The 21,563-nt window shown below is 36.9% G+C and overlaps 1 protein-coding gene across 3 annotated transcripts in view; it reads right to left on the bottom strand.

Moving 5' to 3' along the window:
• The window catches only part of LOC123318393 (dynein axonemal heavy chain 8-like), a 1,393,903-nt gene that overhangs the window by 693,609 nt on the left and 678,731 nt on the right, over positions 1 to 21,563 (bottom strand). For all 3 annotated transcript variants that reach the window (XM_044905013.1, XM_044905020.1, XM_044905005.1), the window contains one exon: positions 11,540 to 11,887. In XM_044905013.1, the coding sequence (XP_044760948.1) occupies positions 11,540 to 11,887 (348 nt within the window). The remainder of the gene's footprint in view (positions 1 to 11,539; positions 11,888 to 21,563) is intronic.

Consider the following 21,563-nt stretch of genomic DNA (forward strand, 5'->3'; position numbering starts at 1 on the left):
TGTCATATCGCCGTTGCCACAACTAATATCAATTTTTATTTCGAAAATGCAGAAAGTGATTGAAAGAAGAGACCGGGTTTCAGGAAGTGCTATTCAGAATTCAGGTCCACTCATTCAAATAGTTATACTCTGATATTCTAAAATCCACAATACGTCAGACGGTAACGAACATATTCAATGTGAGAGAATTTATATAATGTTTCATCTGAATCTGAACGACTTATATTTCAGCTGAATATTTCCACAATCAGAAAGATTGTGAATGAAGAGGATGACAAAAAATTTACTTCTATTGGGAGGCCCAAAAAAGTGGTAGCATTTGAGAATTTTATGTTTGAGTGAATTAATGCGAAAAGTTTACTACAAGATTTTCGATGAATGTCATCGTAGAATAAGTTCCCGAAAATTGATTTTTCTATTTTTCATTTGACTTGTCCCATACATTGTAAATATCTTAAGGTACCAATAAATACCTAATTATTATTATTATATCAATGCATTAAGATGAACATCCACAAATACGCCCCAGTTCTCCTCTTAATTGTTTATTCATGTGAAATTTTTGTTCAAAGGTGAAGTTAATCTTGACTTGAAACTTCCTTCAATTCCTTTTACTTATATTGATGCAAGATGATTTTTGTTGAAGAATTCAACATTCTTGTAATTATCTGTTAATTCCTTCGGGAGATACCCATTCCCAACCACTGCAACATATGCATTTCATTTTCGGGTTAATATTTTTGAAATCTATAAATGATGTAAGCCAAAGAAGATAACGAACAATAACTCTCCTCAAGCTAGTGCATATAATGATATTACACTGATCTCTTGTATTTTCCATGCAAATAACTGGATTTGGTATGCCTTCAATCAGTTTGTTTAAACTCCAATTATGTTCGTCACATATTTTCCGAAGAGATTCGACATTGTGATAAAATACGTAATAACAGAAACTTTTACGTAGAACGGGCAACATAGCGTTGATTTAAAACCCAAAAATGTTTTGACAAGCGTCATAACCCCACATTTTCCTACTATACAGAGTGAAATGTGTCAAATTTCCATGGCCAACCGACTGCTAAAATAAAAGTGAATGGAGTATATGTTGCTGATTCGTTCCATTTTGCAGATCCTCCATGATATAGAGGTTCCCGAGGATTATGTGTTGGTCAGCTGGGACTGGGACGTTGTTTCTCTGTTCACTAACATCACCGTGGAGTTGGTAGAGAGATGTATAGAGAAATATTAGGACCAAATCCAGCCCCATTGTATGATTCCAAAAGAGGACTTTCTAATAATGATTAGATTTGTCTTCGATACCATTGTTTTTAGTTTTAAAGGAAAAATATACAAACAATTAGAGGCCACACCAGTGGGCAATGAAGCATCATCAATAATAGCACAGTATGTAGTCGACATGGTTTTGGATGAATGTATACCAAGAATGAGATTCAGACTGCCCTTCTGTAAGAAATTCGTAGACGATATCATCACCATGGTCCCGAGAGATCAAGAAGAGAATGCCCTCGATGTTCTAAACAGCTATGATGAGAGAATACAATTTACCATGGAGAAGGAATATGAAGAATCTGTCCCATTCCTCGACACCAGGGTAATAAGACATAATGGTAGATTGATGACTGACTGGTTCAGAAAACCAACGGCTGCAGGGAGATATATTCATTACTTATCTTACCATCCGTTCAAAATGAAACTTAACATCATTCGGAATTTGAAGACCAGAATTGTCAGAATTTCTCACAATAGCCTCAGGAATAAAAATTTGAAGATCCTGGAAAAAATATTACTTGATAACGGATATCCAAAAGGCTTATTGAGAAAATTTTTATATTGCTTACCTAATGCGAACACACCGGAGCATGAACAGGATAATCTGCCTCCAACACAGAGTAATTCGGAGAACAACGAAGAGCAGAATGGCCCGACTTCAAGACAGAATAATTTAGAGGGCAACGAAGAAGTTAATAACCGAGAAACTACACAAAATAGAGTAACCACTATTGTATTACCTTACAGTGAACGTTTAAAACGTGGTTTAGAAAGGATTCTACCCAGGGATAAAGTGAGGATAGCGTACAGAAACGTGAAATGTATTAGGTCAATTCTACCAAAAGTAAAAGACAAGGACCAGATGATGGATATGAGCGGTGTCGTGTACCAGGTGTACTGTCTTGATTGTGAAAAGACCTATATAGGTCAGACAGGCATAAAACTCAAACAAAGGGTGTCATTACACAAGAGCAACATAAAGATGAAAAAAGATGGATGTGCTTTGACGAGACACCCTATAGAATGTAATCACCGTCCGGATTTTAATGGTATGAAAATCCTGTATATGGAGGATAATTTGAGAAAGAGAACATTCCTAGAAATGATTAGAATTAGCCAAGCGCAAAACGTGATAAACTCGAACAGAGACGTTGACAACCTTAGCTCCATTTACTCTCATTTGATTGATTTGGATAAGTTAATGAATAATAGATCACCTTAAGTACAGTCCCCTGTGTGTCGAACTCTTAATTTTTATTTGTAATTGTATATCGTCTTACTGTATGATAGATAATATGTTAATGTTAGTTTGATGTACCACAGCTAAGATTCGGAGGTGGCGCTGGTGGCGGCTGGCGAACGGCCGGCGAGTTGCATTCAGTGCAAAAAGAAAAAGAAGAATAATCTGTCATTTGTTCGCTTGTCAGCCGTTGACAGTATCGGTTCCGAATTCAAATAAGATAAATAAAACCAATAAATGGAATCTCAGGAGGGCAGACTGGGACTCGTACACAGCTGAGGCAAAATTAACTATGATGCCTGGAAAAAATATTAATGAAATGTAGTTCAGGATATGACGAATGAATTGATACAAGTAGCAGAGAAACATATTCCAAAAGTAGTCAATAACCGTACAAAACACGTTCCATGGTGGAATGATGAAGTTGATGAGGCAATTAAGGAAAAAAAGAAATCTCTAGTGATATTCAAAAGGAAGCCAACCACATCGAACCTAATTGCTTTCAAACGAAAAAGAGCCAAAGCACGCCAAATTATATTACAAGCAAAAAAATCATATTGGCACAAATATGTTGAATCCCTGTTCTTCCAGCATTGCGGATGTATGGAGGAAGATAAGAAATATTTCGGGAAATCACTTCACTCCGATGTCAATGGTTATTGAACATAATAATCGAATATATACAGACCAAAAACAAATAGCCAACATAATAGGAAACCACTTCGAATCGGTCAGCAGCTCGGACAACTTTCCTCTACAGTTCATAAACGTTAAAGATGAAATAGAATTGCCAATAACCTTTCATGAGGATAACTCTGATGAATATAATGATCCTCTTACCTTACAAGAATTGAATGATGTCCTCAAGCAATGTCATAAAAATCATCTCCAGGCCCAGATTATATCGTTAATGACTTTATTAAACATCTCTCTGAGTCAGAGAAGGCAAATCTCCTTGAAATTTACAATAAGATCTGGCATAGCAGCGAATACCCAGATGTTTGGAGGGAAGCCTGGATTGTACCAGTACTCAAGGCAGGTAAAGATCCGAAAAAAGCAGAAAGTTATAGGCCAATCTCCCTCACTAGCTGCTTAAGTAAAATATTGGAAAAAATGATCAACGTCCGCTTAATGTGATTCTTAGAAAAAAATCAACTCATTCGAAAAGAACAGATGGGTTTTTGTTAAAATCGATCCAGTGTTGACGACTTAATGATGCTAGAAACTGCTATAAGAAAAAGCTTCAGTAAAAGAGAACACCTAGTTGCAGTATTTTTTGACATTGAATGTGCATATGATTTGACATGGAGGTATGGCATAGTCAGGACTATCCATGACTGAGGAATAAAAGGTAGACTTGCTAAATTTATTGTCAATTTCCTTGAAAGAAGAAAATTTCGTGTTAAGATAGGAGACGAATTGTCTGATAGCTGTGATCTGGAAAATGGAATTCAACAAGGCTCTAATCTCAGTAACAACTTGTTCAAGGTGGCTGTGAATCCGATTTTCGATGGTCTTGATCCTGAAATACAAAAATCCATGTTTGTGGATGATTTGACTATTTTTATCTCCTCGCCAACAATTGATGGTGCAGAAGACAAACTACAATCTGCAATTAACATCATCATGAAAAATGAAACAAACTGGGTTTCAAACTTTCTCCAAGCAAAACAATTGGTGTTAACTTTTCCAGACTGAGATCCATACACGATTACCCAAAACTAGCTCTTTTTGGGTACAAAAAAAGTAATCTTCAAAACTGAAGTAAGATACCTTGGTATGATATTTGACCATAAACTCACTTGGTCAGAGCACATAAAAAACTTGGAGAGAAGCTGTAAACCATTACTTAATATGATGAGATGCATAGCTGGAATAAAATGGGGAGCTGATCGAAGCACACTCTTGACCATATATAGATCCCTAATTCTATCAAGAATAGATTACGGATCGATTATTTACAGATCGGCGAGGAAGAGTTGGCTAAAAAGATTGGACAGAATTCATTATGGTGGCATAAAAATTGCCATTGGAGCATTCAGGACAAGCCCTATACAATCAGTGTTAGTTGAAGGTGGCCTTCCACCTTTACATATACGAAGAAGTCGCCTTCTGAAAAATTACCTCTCTAAGTTGCCAGCACAAAAGTCGAACCAAAGAGTAACCAGTTGGTTACTCTTTGGTCGAACCCACTGTACGACAGAATATTTGTATCTGATGAATTAGAGACCACTTCTATGACAGCAAATTTAACAAAAATTGTTGATGAACTTAATTTCCCCGAGATATTTCCACTGCAGACTTATGAGTTTGCCCCTTGGAGGTACCAAGCTCCCAAAGTTAACCTGAAATGTTATAAGTACGCCAAAGAGGATACCAATAGAATAATACTCAGAATGGAATTCATGATGATAATGTCCAACTTTATAGATGATTTTATCATTTATACTGATGCCTCAAAAACAGTGTAAGGAGTAGCTAGTGCAATACTGTTGGATGGCGTAACTCATGCATGGACTCATACCTCTGTCTGCACTATATTCACTGCTGAATTGTACGCTATCTGGCAAGCATTGAGGTGTTGTGATTTGATGGGAAACTCTTCGTTTGTGATCTGTACGGACTCGTTGAGCTCATTGGAGAAACTTCGGGATCCATTTCATTCTCATGGACTGATTTATCAGACTCAGGCCGCAATCATATGGCTGCAGCAGCAGGGAAAACGTATCGAATTTGTTTGGACACCTGCACATATTGAAATTCCAGGCAATGAAATTGTTGACAGAGCTGATAAGCATGCTACCATGGAACCACCAGATGAAGGAGTTTGTGTAGATTACTATGATATTAAAAATATTCTCAGAAAATATCAAGAAAAAGAGTGGCAGACAGATTGGGATAAGAGTACATCTAAACTGAAGGAAATTAGGAGATCAGTTACTGATTAAATATTCACGGAATCTAGGCCGTAGAGAAGAAGTGGTACTGACAAGATTACGAATAGGACATACAAATGCAACATCACTGTATATGTTGAGGGGATTGAGTAAGCCAAGATGCGAAAAATGCGGTGAGATATTAACTGTCAAGCATATTCTCATTGAATGTGCGAGTTACAAAGATATTCGTGAACAAATCAATGTTGACAGTTCTCTCGAAGATGTATTAAAGAATGACGAGCTTGCAGAGCAGAAGGTTTTACTCTTCTTAGAAGAAACCAACTATCTGGGGAGAGTATGATGTACATAATGTTATCTCTTATCTTTATTGTTTCGTTACTAGGATACCAGCTCACACATTTTTCATATAGTTCATTTATACATATAATTTATTTATACACATATAATCTATTTATTCACATATAATCTACTTATGCACATATAATCTATATATACACATAATATATTTTATACAGGTGAAACCCTATCTGTTTTATATACTGATTTGATTTTCTGTTTGAGTAATGCTGGAGTCTATAAAAGGCTAATGACCATAGCAGTCGATGCCTTGAACTACAATTAAAAAAAAAAAAAAATTGTGATTGGCGACGTTTCGGGCAGTGCCCTCTTTCTCAGGCCCTGATCTAGGGGGGTGGGGGGGCAAGCGGGGCGCTTGCCCCGGGCGTCAGCTTAAGGGGGCGCCAAAATCAACCAGAGGTTAAAATTTTTCTTTTAGTTTCTCGGAAAAAATTAATTTCCTAGTGCTAAAATCGAAACTGTAAAATGGAAACATGATAAACCATCACTATGACAAAAATCTTCAAAATCAATGAGGGATCAATTAACTGTATACGTATTATTCAGTCATCTCTAGGAATGATCGCCACACTTGGGTGAAATAGGTTAAAATATAGGATATGTCTACAATGGGTCGCAAGCATAGAGCCAGTAATTTCTTTGCCTGGGGAATTACCGACTCATCCCCATTTCATCTGGAAGTAAGGGCCAAAATTTCCGATTTTTTATGGACAATAACATAAAAACTAATCCTTCAGCAAAATTCTGTTCGCATATTGGTAATCTACGCCCTCGATTTAGTATATACACCAATATTGGTGGAAATGGCAGAGATCGAAAATTATTCAAATTTTCCATACTGTATGAATTTTTTGAAAAATATTTTTGCTCTCCGATCGAAACTAAATTGTTACTGTACACTAATACGAGTGCGCAGAACACGCATATGCAAACAGATATTTTTTAAAAATTAAGTTTTCAAGTAATGGTCGATGGAAAATCGGAAATTTTGGATATTCGCGGAAAAATTATATAAAATCTAATCTGTTAGCGTTAGATGAATGAAGTGTGTTTTTTTCTATTCGCAAAGAACCAATCTATCACAAAAGAATCAGCAGATGACTAGTGCTTTTTTTCTGGCTGCTACACCTCCTCAAAGTTGACCAATTTCTTCGCAATTTTGCACTAAAAGTGATTTATTTCTCAAAATACTGATCCTACAAAAAATCAAATTGCATATTCGTGATCTACGACCTCGAATTAATAAGTAAAATGACCCTGGTCGATATATGTCGCTGAAAAAATTAATTTTCGTTCGGAATAATTTCGTTCGTAAAGCGCGGGTAAAAATGATAGGTGAGCGAGGGTTACAAACGACATTCTTGTGAAAACAAACTTTTTTATTTTTCGAACGATTTCAACCCGAGTCATTTTTTCTACTAATTCGTGGTCAAAGATTACGAATAAGCAATTAGATTTTTCCTAAGATGAGTACTTTGGGAAAAAAATAAGAGTGATTTTTTTCCTGAAGTACTCATTTTAGGAAAAATCTAATTGCATATTCGTAATCAACGACCTCGAATTAGTGAAAAAAATAATTCGGGATGAAATCGCGATGACGAATATGCAATGATATGTTTCCTAAGAACCTTAGAGGGGGGGGGCGCCATCATGAATTTTTGCCCCGGTCAGAAAAAATCGTAGATCCGGGCCTGCTCTTTCTAGCCTGTAAAAAACAATATACACAATGTAGAAACAACAAGAACAAACAAACAATTTATAAGTATTATAAAATTTTAAAACTTTGTTGGATAGAGATCTAATTCTTTTATTAACTTTGAAATAATTTATTTTAAGTTATTTCCCAACTTGTTTGTTGTTATTTTATTTATATGTCGCATTGATTTTCGTATTACCTAGCCGGTGAATTAAGAAGAGATGAATTGTGAAGGTTGCATAAACATTATGATCATTAGAGAGTAATCAATAGATACATACCAACATATGTACAACAACTTTAACTTCCACCAGCTCCACACATTAACAGATTTGTTATATTTTAATATTTGCTTCACTCTGTATTTAATAAAAGAGATTCACAAGTTCGTAACTCTGTTTATTCAGCAACATTTATTTTTATATTTTTTTATTGACAGATGTCAAAAAGCAAACTTGATCTTTTTTTGAAAGCTGACCAAGCTTCCTACTTGATTTATATTTTGTCATCATCGAATCTAATTCAACACTACCCCTTAATGACAAAATACTCAAATATAAAATTATTGAAATAGAAACAAATTTCCTCAATTCATAATAATGGCGAATACAATCTTTCTCTTGAAGTAATCAAACTTGGTACTCATCAGAGGTTTTGTCATGATATCAGCAACTTGTTCTTCTGTACTGCAATATTTTATTTGAAACCATCCTTCTTTGAATTGTTCACTAATGAAATGATAACGTACATCTATATGTTTACTATCGCGACTCATTTGACCAGATTTAATCAGTTTTATTGCGCTTTGTTTTATCGACATGCAGTATGACTTGCATATTTGTGTTCAATAATTCTTCTATGACTGTTTTTAGATATTTGACTTCTTTGCAGCACTCTGCAGCAGCGATGTACTCCGCTTCTGTAGTTGATAAAGCCACAATACTCTGTTTTCTCGAGCACCATGATATTGGTCCACCAGCAAACATGATTACATATCCTGTTGTACTTTTTCTGTCTCTTTTATCACCAGCATAATCTGCATCGCAATAAGCTTGTATTTTTATATTGTCTTCTGTTCTTTTCGATGAGTAATGAATTGCTGTGTTAATAGTTCCTCTCAAATATCTCATTGTTCTTTTCACATACTGAAAATCTTCATTGCTTGGATTTGCAGTAGCACGACTTTCATAATTTACTGCATAAGATATATCTGGTCTTGTTTTACATGTCAAATACAGCAAACTCCCTATTGCTTCATTGTATTGAAATTTATTTTCACAAGAACCTTCATCTTCTGTAGTCCTTGAACAACGAGAGGGGTTTTCATTGGTTTCGCTTTATCCATTCAGAATTTGTTCGAAATTTCCTTAGCATATTCAGCTTGACATAGTTGTATTCCATATTCATTCTTCTTTATTTCCATGCCCAAATAATTTTTAAAATCTGTTATAACTATTTTGAATTCTTGACTCAATTTTTTTATAAAATCTTGTATTTCATCATTTTGACCAACCATCATTCCATCATAAGTCATCCACAACTGTCAAAAAATAATAGGGTACTCTAACGATTTGTCAAAATCAGCTGACCGTTCATTGCCGTGGGGCACACAAAGCTTTTTAGTATCAGTGTAAAGAGGCATTTCTTAGAAAGTTATAGTCTAATCACTCTAATCTAACGTAGGGAAGAACATTTTTTCCAAAGATATTCACAAAACGCAATACTCGACCAAAACAGCATGTGAATTAATGGAAGGAAAAGCTTGTGTGCCCCACGACAGTGAACGCTGTCGACGATTTTGACAAATCGTTAGAGTTCCCTATGTTTATCATCATGAGTAGAAGGATCGATCGGACCACACAAATCTGTATGTATGATCTGTAACGGTCTTGTAGCTCTTTCCCTTATTTCTCGAAATGGTAGTCTATTTTGGCGAGAGGTCATACATATTTCACACACTTCTTTTATATTGTTGAATTCAGGAACGTCATCACATATTTTGGAGATTTTTTTAAGGTTGTCAAAACTAATATGTCCTAACTTCTTATGCCATTCCATTGTTATGTCAGACTGAGTCAGGAGAGCTTCTCGACATTTACTGAGACACACTTCATATAATCCATTTTCATTTTTCCATCCTTCCAGGACCACGACATCGTTCTTGAGTATTTTCACTGTATACTCCGAGAAAGATACTTCTCCACCATTGTTAGTTATGGCATTAACTGACATCAAGTTTTTACTTAATTGTGGCACCACAGACACATTTTTCAATTCAATTTTACTGGATTGATATTCACCAACAGCAATTGTATTCATGCATGCCCCCTTCTTGGCACTTTTTAACATGTTTTTCTCCTTTTTAATATTGGTGAGCATAAATTGATCATTAACCATATGATTTGTACATCCACTATCAACAATGAATATATCATCTTTGTCTTCGTTTGTATATAATGATTCTGCTGGAGTATCTTCTTTGGTTACAGTCAACACTTCTGCAAGAAAACTGACTTTCTCATTTTTTTATTTTTGAAACAGTCTTTTTCTTCATGTTTATCTTTTCTGCAAATATTACATTTGAACGTTTTACTTTGTTTAAGTTTTTCATCTCTGAAGTAGCAGTCTTTTTCTTCATGATTAGTTTTTCTGCAAATTCTGCATTTCAACATTCGGCATTTATTAGCCATATGTCCTATTTTATTACATTTGAAACATTTTCCTTGGAATTTTCCTGCAACAATGTTACTTCTTGAATTGTTCATGAAAGCCTTGAAAGCCACATTTTCTTTGTTTCCTTCTTTCAATTCCTCTTCTTCAGCAGTAAGACGTGCTTGAAGATTTTCTAAAGTTTTCTCTGAATCAGCTACAGAATCCCAAGCACTACTGAAATGTTACCTGAATTCTTCAAGTAACACTGACATTATTTTTGCTATCAACATAATATCTTTGATTTCCTCATTCATACTTTTTAGTTTGTGAGAAATAGTAAGCAAACTACTTATATTACTAGCTACATTTTTGTTCTTCTCGAATTTGAAAGTATGGAAATCTTGTAGGAGACTACAATTCTGTTGATTGGTGTTTCTTTTGTATATCTTGCTAAGATTTTCGAACATACTTTTAGAAGAATCACAAGTGAAAAGATGAGTCTTCACACTCTTGTCGACTGTTGTCAAGATGTAGTTTTTGGCTTGAGCATCTCTAACCTTCCATTTCTTCAGTTTTTCTGAGTCATCAAGTTTTTCTTCTAATCCATCTACGATATCTTTTATGTTCTTTGCTTCAAACAGAATGTAAATTTCAAATTCCCACATTGAAAACGTCGATGAATCCTTGAGTTTTGTGATATTTGATATTTCATTAGAATCATCATTGAAAGTCATAGTTTTACTTGTTTTACTGCCCACTGTTTTTTTTTTTTGAATTATTATATGTTACTGCGCACTTCTTCACTTTCTTTTTACGAAATTTGAGATTGTCCACTTATTATATTATATTTCAATCACTGGTGCTTCTGGGCCCATAACCTGTTATATTTTAATATTTGCCTCACTCTGAATTTAATAAAAGAGATTCACAACTTGATCTTTTTTTGAAAGCTGACCAAACTTCCTACTTGATTTATATTTTGTCATTATCGAATCTAATTCAACAAGATATTGTAGGAAACGATATCAATGTGATTTACTCAAGATATCACAAGTCGAATATGCTCTCTATGGATCTCGATTTATGCGATCGGCCGCATAAACATCGACATTCCGATACAATCACGAAAAATTTATAAAGTGTGAAATTTGACTAGGTATCGAAAGAAATTTTTCTCGAGATATCTCAGGAACCATCAGAGAATAATTTGAAACTTTTTACACCAACACACTAATTCTTAAATAACGAAACTTTTTTATGATTTAAGACACCCTGTGTTTCTAACGGTTTTCGATATCCCTGTAGTCCCTCTAAATAGTTCTAACCATGAATACCGATATATACCATATTCGATTATTTCCATAACACAAACTATGTTTGGCCTTATTTTTTCAATATACATACCTATTAACAAAACGGCTTTGGATTGTTTTGCAATCGTCCCAATTAGGAAAGCAGTTCGGACATTATCTACGTTCGGAACCAAAATTGAGGTAAACTCTAAAATACTGTCAGATGGGTAACAGAATTCCTCCACTCTCTCCGACCAATGCTGCCATCTACCGTTATCTGGATTGACCAAATATTCAAATATTGTTTCGTTTGGACCTATTTTCGGCCAATCCATTTTCGAGGGGTGCGTCAATACATACTGTTCAAGCTTTGATCTATCTTCAAGTTCTAGTAGAGCCCCTAGAGACCACATCATGGAAAATAAGAACAGTCGTTCGAGTTGCTTCTCTGTCCAAAATTCTGAAAAAAAAGTGACGGTTACACAAAAACTTTTTTTGAAAATATCCCGAATGCACTGGTGAACCCACTAAATGCTAGAAAGTACAATTGTACATTCCAATTTCAAGACGAAATCAAGGAATATCGTGTAATTCACCACGATAGACGTTCATGAAAAAGTATTCACAATTTTGTTAGGGCACCTAGATAGCACAAGACATCTTTGAGACGTCCAAAATGAGGCTTATATTGGTCTGGATGTCTTAAACCTCAAAAAAGCCGTCTTGAAGATGTCTGCTCTTAGACGTCTTTGAGACGTCGTACTTTTAAATCTTCAAGACGTCTGTTTTTGGACGTGTTCAAGACATCGGACTTTTAAATCTTCAAGATGTATTATATAGGTACAAATTGATAGTGAACGATCATCGATGATCATAACCAACCTGAAATAATAAAAAATTATGGAGTCTCAATTTTCTCTATAATATCTAACGAAATTGAAGTAGTCCTATTGATATTGTATATTGATTGTAGTTTTAATTGTAGCGTTGTAGCTTGGTGGTTAACGAGACGGGTAAGTATATTGCAACCGCAGTGTCTTGAGTTCGATCCCGAGCTAGGGTAGAAATTTCCTAGTCGATACGGGTGCGGGCACCATTTACTGTTCGGTTAAAATTATCAGTGTTGTGCCTAAGGTGCATAATATATAGCAATAATAATAAGGACACGGTAACAAAGCCTACGCAACTGGATACAGAGAGCTCAAGACAGGAAGCAATGGGCAGAAATAGGGGAGGCTTATGTCCAGCAGTGGACGCAGGGAGCTGGGTGATGATGAACAAAGCCTACGCAGAACGCATATAAGGTCGAGTGATTGCAGAGGTGAAACATACGTTTTCTTTCGTTGTGATTGTTTCGTTCTTGGTGCAAGATTGAAAGGTATTCGTTCATTATTTTACATACCACTTTGTGCATAATGTAGGTGTTAAAAATTGAGCGAAGCCCCCCTCCGACCTCTCTCTAGTCGACGCTACTGACCAGCTCCGGTGGCCACGTATGGTTCCCCGATTCGGCGGTGCGCTGGTTGAACGACGCAGCGGCCCCACTTTCCGTGTTTTTCAGAAGTGAAAAACCTACACATTTCACACATTCTAAAAGATTCTCTTTGTTAGCTCCGTTGAATTAACTTCGCGCTGCTATCATTGTGATTTTATAACACCTCATTTTTACGTTCACCTCTTCTAATTCTCAATTTTCTAGTCTTCTCGCACAATCCTGGTGCTAAATTGTTCATCTCATAAGGTAAAGTACTCTCAGACTGCTCAACATCATAAATTACACCATTTTCATGATAATTTCATTGTAATGAAATTAGTCCACGTGCAAGAGATTCAGAATCTAGAAATAGATTCCGAATCCTTGCGAGCACTGCTCAATTGAAATGTCCACTCAACTCAACTCGAACCATTGTCGTCTCAGACCTATATATTTTATTATATTTCATAATTTATATAGATTTTCAGACCTCTCTAGATCTTCTCACATGAAAATGGGTATGTAGCACCAGGATTGAAACTTCTCAAGTTCATCTTCATAAAATTGATATCTGATTCATTGTCTTCTCGTAATATTCTGTATTATTAGAATCAGTTTAATCATTTTTATAACAACTCTTATGATCACCTCTTATACATATGACTAATTCATGGTGTTGAGTTTCAGATGAATGAATCCTCATATTCTCCAGGGTGGACCCTGGACGTAGGTGTTTTCCTCAGAACAGGATGTGACCACCTCAAGTTTCGTTAAGCGATCAATGATAATGCTCGATACACCTCGACCTAGGCTCCACCCTGGAAAGTCTGCTCGAACACTCATGTCTACTCACTTGGTATGGTCTACTCTTTATAATATGTACTCTCATTGTTTCTCTTCTATATTCATTCATCGGACTCAACATGCATGTTAGTTTTCTCAGCCTTCAGCACATCTCAAAATCTACGATTAGAGATTTATTCAACTCAGTACTCTCATGACTTCTTTTAATTTATCAATTGTTTCTTCTATTTTTCTGATGAACGTTCTAATCGTGCTTACTTGTAAGCAGTTCGTCTCTGTAAATGCTGAATTCATTGATAAATTTTTGCACTCTTCAAGATCATCTCAATGTATATGAATTATACTATATTCTTCTCATATTAATTATGATTGTCCTTTTCATTTAATTAATTATTATTGAACTTCTCATTTAATTAGAATTTATTGCCCTTTTCATATTATTTTTAATATTCTAGTGCTTCTCAAATTCATTACTTCTGTGCTTCTCATTTAACTTATGCTACTCTTGTTCTGCTCATACTTACATTAACATTATTGATCAACTCAAATTTAATGTATCGATTTCTCGTTGATGATCAGACTTAGACATTGCAGTTTCACCTCGGGCCTATTTCTCTGTACTCTCGCGTCTTCTCTTTAAAATTCAGTATTCTAACCTTCGCGTTTTCTGATAGAAAAAGGAGGCTCTCGCAATCAATTTTCAATTGATTGCCCTATCACTGTGTAACCGTTGTGTTGATATTGAATTTATTGAACTCCTCAACGTCTAAGTCTGACATCAAGTGACTTCTCATTTGAACTGCTCTGGACCATCTCTTGTTTTTAATTGGATATTGTCTCTCTGAGTTTATAGATGTGGTTAATATTAGTTGCTTTTACTGAATTAGCTTCATGCAGGTGACATATTCATTTTATGATTGTAAACGATACTCAATAAATGTTTTTATACCATCTCCAACTCAATTATCTTTTCATACAGTCCACTACTCTTCAATTAAAAATCATAACACCCTCGATTTTTGAACAGTAGGGCTCCGTTTATGGTTAAATTTTCCTTTGCTAATTTGTAAATTAAGGACAGTTTTGTTTTGTTTCTATATTGGAAAATACCTCCGTTGACATTGAATACTGTTATCTGAATTCCAGATGTGCACCCGGAATCCCCTTTATCTGTAACGGTGTAGTACAACTGGTCTAATCACTTTTCTCACGTCTTCAAATCAGAGATTCTGAATGGAATAACGTCATTGTCATTGTTGGCCAGCTTAGGACTGAAGAATATTATATTCGTGGTTGGTTTCCGTTTATGTTCTCATTTTTACTATCCTTTGTTATACCCCTATCCTTCGCTCCGTGGCCTTCCTTTGTGGTCTGTCGATATTAAGTCTCCCATATCGGCCCATGGGAGTGAAGTGTGTGCCCTTGTCTGCTTGATCCATTTATTTCGCTCACTTTGAGAATTCAAGTCAAGGAAAACTAAATTTTTAATACGATGTCTAACCGCTGCGGTAGTTGTTCATCTAAGATCAGTTAATCCCAGCTTTTTGTCACTTGTGAATCTTGTTCCAACGTTTTCCATACAAGGTGTGTAAGCCTGAATGAGGTCGATATTCAATATCTTTCTGAGAGGTCGATTTCATGGAGGTGTCCGCCATGTTCTTTGAATTCCCGTTCTGCTCGATCTGGCTCTACTTCAGGAAACTCCACTTCGACATCTCAGCCGATTACTATGGTTGAGTTTCAACGACTAATGGAGAAGATTTCTTCAATTGCTGAGGATGTTTCAGCAATACGAGTCAAGCAGGAAGACCCTTCTGAGCAGATTGCTCACTGCCAAAACTCGTTGGATGAACATAAAGCCGTTCTAACAAGGCACGAATCTGCGATCACTTCTCTGGAGACAGAATTGGTCTCCATTAAGAATTTTAATGAAACTGTATCATCACAGGTGGCTGAATTGGGACGCAGGATTGATGGCATTGAAATGAATTCATCTGGTGCTGCTAACCGCTCCAATGTTGTTGATTCGGCTGAGACTCTTGAGAGAGTTCGGAGATCTTACAATGTAATCATCAGAGGAGATACATAAACAAAATTATCGATCATGTATTCCATCATCCTCGAATCAACTTATCAGATTTCAACGTATTGGCCCGAGAAGACACTCGAATCGAAGACCTATCAAATTGTCGTTCAGTAATCCTGAAACGGTAACACTGCTCCTACGTAATAAAACTACCCTGAGAGGTTTCGATGAATACAGAGATGTTACTATATCTGATGACAAGACCCCGGCTCAATTGGCTCATCTTGACCTTCTTCGAAAAGAGCTTAAGCAAAGAACCTCTGCAGGCGAGAATAATCTGACAATTAAATATGCGAAGGGACTACCATGTATTGTTAAGATGAACTCTCAACATCCACCTGTGCCAAAAAACTGACTAATCTCGTCGAGTGGAAATTCTTGTACACTAAGGCTAATTCGATAAATAATAAAGTTCGGGAAGTCTTGGCTCTTACTAATTTGGAAAAACCAACTTTTATATTCATTACCGAAACCTGGCTTAGTGGTGCTATCCCTAATTCATCTATCGATATTCCTGGATTTACTTTGTATGGATGCGATAGCAGCATCACTCCGGGTCACTGCGGCGTCGCTGTATACATAGTTGACGAGTTGGTATCTTTTTTTAACATCACATCGTATTCTCTACTCACTCCGGGTGTCGACAAAGTCTTTGTAAATATGTCCCATAGCTCATGCTCACTTACTGTCGGCTGCGTCTACCGACCAAGATCCTACCCATCAATCCAATTGTTGTACGACCACATAATAACATTAACTGAATCAAGCAGAAATGTTTTCCTGGCTGGTGACTTCAACTTTCCTGATCTGGAATGGCCGCTAACTCGTCGTCCTTCTGAAAACTCACCGTCATCTGCTTTCATCAACATGCTTCAAAGTTCACACTTACACCAACTTGTTAGCAGTCCAACGTGATATCGTCAGGGTCAGACCCCACGCCCCCTTGATCTGATATTGGTCGATGATCCTGACCTCGTTTGTGACATTGAGCATTTGTCCCCACTTGGGAAATCTGACCATGAGGTTATCAAGGGAAGTATTCAGATGACTGTTAGTGAGCCAAAAAGATGCCAGTTCAAAAAGCTCAAGATCGTTGACTATGATGAACTAAATACTAAATTCGGTCAATTCGATTGGACTAGCCTACTTCGCGAGGATGATGTCGAGAACATGTGGCGACATTTCCTGTCTTCGGTTAGTCGTTTCGTTGATGAGTGCACTACTATAAAAACTGTCAGGCGGCATCCGACCAAGCCATGGATCAGCGAGGCGATATACCGAATGCTCCGTCGGAAGAGGGGTTTATGGCAGAGATATAAGAGAAGTCGGGGTGAGCGTGACTGTTGGTGCCACCAGAATTACGCTTCGATTGTTTCTGCTGAGATTGCGGCGGCAAAGGCCAGATTTGAAAAGGACATTTGCTCGAGCACTAACAAGAAAAAGTTCCATAAATACATTCGCTCTGCATTGAACACGAAGGTTGGCATCCCCGAGGTACGTAACTCGGAAGGAGAATTGTGTGGTAACTTGGAGGATGTGTATAACTGCTTTGCCAGCGTATTTTGTGAGTCGTTCTCGGAGGAGCCTATAGGACCGCTTCCCGCTATTCTTTCGCCCAGATCTCAAGAGAGCGTGGATGTTGTGACTTTTACTGTAGAAACTGTTGCTAATTATCTCGGTAAAATCAAAACTTCTACATCTCCTGGTGTAGACAACCTGAGCCCGAAAATTCTGAAGCGATGCAGTTCAACATTGGCTTATCCCTTGTCCATCCTTATGGAAAAATCATTCTCAACAGGAACGCTGCCTCTTGATTGGATTTCTGCTCGTGTTACGCCGGTGTACAAGAAGGGCGATAAGCTTGATCCTCGAAATTATCGTCCAATATCTCTGACTTCTTCGGTTGTTAAAGTCATGGAAAAAATTATCTTCGATCAACTTTTGGAATTTCTTCTGACCAATGAAATATTGCCCAAACAACAGCATGGTTTTATTCCTGGGCGATCGACAATAACTTGCTTACTGAAGTGCTTAAATGACTGGACAAAAGCACTGGATCGAGATATACCTGTGGAGGTCGTGTATCTTGATTTCGCTAAAGCTTTCGATAGAGTACCCTTCCGCCGGCTCCTGTACAAGTTGGAGCATTTTGGAGTGCGAGACGACCTGCTGCGATGGATAGAGAGCTATCCATCAATAAATGTCTAGCTGAAGGTGTCTTTCCTTTTGAACTGAAAAAAGCAAAAATCATACCAATACATAAAAAAGGTGAAGAATGTGACCCATCAAACTATCGACCTATTGCTATTTTACCTGTCATATCCAAAATCTTGGAAGAGATAATAAAAACGAGACTACTTAAGTATTTTGAGGACAATGAAATTTTGAACAACCAACAACACGGATTCAGACACGCCAAATCGACATCGACAATGCTCCTTGAGCTGATGAACCTGATTATTGAAGCTATGAATGAAAAATCGATATCACAAATAATTTCCAAAGACCTAACAAAAGCTTTTGATACGGTAAACCATGAAATTCTGGTTAGCAAGCTGCGGTACTATGGTTTGGATGGTTCAGCTTTGAAGTTGATTTGTTCTTTCCTATCAAACAGAGAACAGCAAGTACTATGGAATGATCTCCTATCGCAGATAAAAAGCATATCAACAGGGGTCCCTCAAGGGTCAATTCTTGGACCTCTGCTCTTCATTATTTACATGAATGATCTGAACTTAAGTATGGAAACATCCAAGAGAATATTAAGAACCCTTCTCTTTGCAGATGACACCTCCTTTTTTATGAGGGATGCTGGTGTTGAGCAGATGCAGCTCTTAGAGAGATATGTGCACGCGACTTCAGGCAATTGGTTCCACTCCAACTGTCTATCCATCAATGAATCCAAGACCCAGAAATTGCAAATAAGAAGTAAGAAGGAGAACACTATCAAACTCCTTGGAATAACTATGGACGGAGTTTTGTCATGGGAGCCACATATTGAGGAAATGAAGAAGAAGCTATCTGTATCTGTATATTCAATATCCACAGTAAATAAAGTGTCTTCAAGGCAGGCAGCCCTGATTGCATATTTTGCCAACTTCCATTCTGTGGCAACGTATGGAATACTCCTATGGGGCACCTCACCACTGATCCATGACCTTCTGATTCTCCAAAAAAAGGCTATTAGAATAATCATGAATCTTAAACAATCAGACAGCTGCAGGGTTCCTTTCCGAGAGTTGGGGATTCTGACCATACCAGCAGTATATATCCTTGAATGTGCTGCATATGTTCATAAAAACCTGGACCATTTTCCATCCAATGGCCTATATCACCACTTCAATACTAGAGCAAGAGATCAGCTCAGCATTCCACCCCACAGACGGAAATTTTCACAACAGGGTGTTGACTTCTGGGGCCCAAAAATCTATAACAAGCTGCCTGAATCAGTGAAGACGCTGTCAGAGAGAAATTTCAAGAATACTGTGAAGAGAATCCTCTTGGAAAATACGATATATTCCCTTGAGGAGTTCTTCAAGAACTGAAATGAATTTTTAATTTTGTTGACGAGGCATGTAATTCTTGATGCTATTGTTTATTATATTATATTATATTATATTATATTATATTATATTATATTATTTGAGTGGGCGTAAATTCTTCGTTGGCGTGGATGAAAAAAGATCTCGAACCTTTGATGTTACTAGCGGAGTTCCACAAGGATCGGTTCTCGGTCCGCTGCTGTTTCTGGTCTACATATCTGATTTGCCTTCGCTTCTCAAATCCATGATTTCTTTATTCGCTGACGATGCTAAGCTCTACAACTATGCTGATACCAACCCATTCTTGCTCCAGGAGGATTTAAACACTCTATTTTCTTGGTGCTGTGATTGGCTTGTTGAGCTCAATTTACTTCAGTGTAGGGTTCTCCATTTGGGAAAAAACAACCCAAGAACATCGTACCATATTGATGGCATCCCCCTCGCCACCACTAGGAGTCAACTTGACTTGGGTGTTGTTATTACTGAAGATCTCTCTTGGTCGGAACATATCTTATACATTTCTTCTAGGACCAGAAGGATGCTTGGGTTGCTTGAGCATTTTGTGACCTCTCCGTATGTGCAGAACTTTACAAGACACATATTAGACCTATTCTGGAGTATGCTGGCCCAGTTTGGTGTCCCGATCTTGTGTGGCAGAGACAATTGTTGGAGTCCATTCAGAGGCGTGCTACTAGGATCCCATATGGAAGAGTGCGACCAACATATGAACAGCGCTTGGCTCTTCTTAACCTGCCCTCTTTTCAAGCTAGGAGGGATCGTGGTGATTTGATCATTGCATTTCGGGCGTTGACGCGGAAATTTGGGGTCGATATGTCTGATCTTTTTGACCTAGCAACTACGAGCCAACTAAGGGGCCACAGGTTCAAATTGACGCGTGAAAGAGTCAAGTGTGCCCCACGAGAATCTTTCATTGCTAACAGGATATTCCATAAATGGAACAGTCTTCCGGACGAAGTTGTTGGAGCATCTAGTGTCAACTCCTTCAAGAATAAATTGGACGTTTGGTGCGGCGCCGGTGCATGTTAGTGGTGGGATTTGTGTGCCAGTGGTTACTGTATTTCCTTTCTATTTCTCTCTATTGCTCTTTCGGTTTATTGATGTTAAATTTTTGTTTCTTATCATAAGTTTCACTTTCTGTAATTTTTCATTTCGAATGCTATATGAGTTGAGAAAACTCTTTTCTGTTTATGATAATAATAATAATAATACATCGCCAAGGATGACTCAGTGGCGGACGATAGCTGTCGTTATGGCTGTGCGACACATGAAACTATCCAGCACATCACCGGGGGATGTCAGAAGTTCGCGGGCACGGAGTACAAAAATAGACATGATGCTGTTGCCAAGATTCTTCACCAAGAATTGGCACTAAAACACCAACTTCTAACTTCGAATGTATTTTTGGAAAACATACATTATATTTGTTCTTTCTCCTGAGTTGAGATCAGAAACACTACACTACTCAAGAAAGTTTTGTAATGTTATAGTTTGCGCTCTTTGATTTAATCGAGGATTTCTTATCAGGTCAATACTTAGTCGGTTATAGAACTTACACTGACTTGTAATAGATTGATTGATAATTTGAGGGGAGCATGTATTTATCTTGAAATTTGGGATTTGTATCAGAAAAAATGTAAATATTTGTTGAAATTACACCTGCATTTAACACAGTATTCGCAATAAATTACAAATCAAGAGAATATTTTCACATCATTGTCTGATCGAGGCTCTGAAACGTTATACACAATTATTGAATTCATAATTATCATAATGCATATCACTCGATATTATTTGTTACAAAATATCGTTTCAAAAAAAATTGTTTTAATAAATGTTTTAAAACTTCTACAAAGGAAAGCTGCAATTTTATCCAACAACAATTTTGTATTCTTTTCGTTTCATATATTGGGGAAGAAAATCCATCAAAAGTTATACATCATCTTCGTTTTTGATGAATTGCTTTTATAAGTTTGATCACCAAAATCGACCAATTTAACTTTGTTGAAAATAACTGTACTTGCATCAATTCATTCACCATGAATAAATCAATGAAATATGAATTATACTCATAAAGATGTTTCATTATCTTCTCTTCAAAAAAGGCGCCAATACAATTTGTCACTGTCAATTATTCAGTGCTTCACAGCGCCACCTGGCCTATTTATAGCTTTTCGCGGACACTTTTCGTTACACTAGTTTGTTCTCCTTC

Source organism: Coccinella septempunctata, chromosome 1, assembly GCF_907165205.1.
Source record: "Coccinella septempunctata chromosome 1, icCocSept1.1, whole genome shotgun sequence".
In the NCBI taxonomy this organism is placed as follows: domain Eukaryota; kingdom Metazoa; phylum Arthropoda; class Insecta; order Coleoptera; family Coccinellidae; genus Coccinella; species Coccinella septempunctata.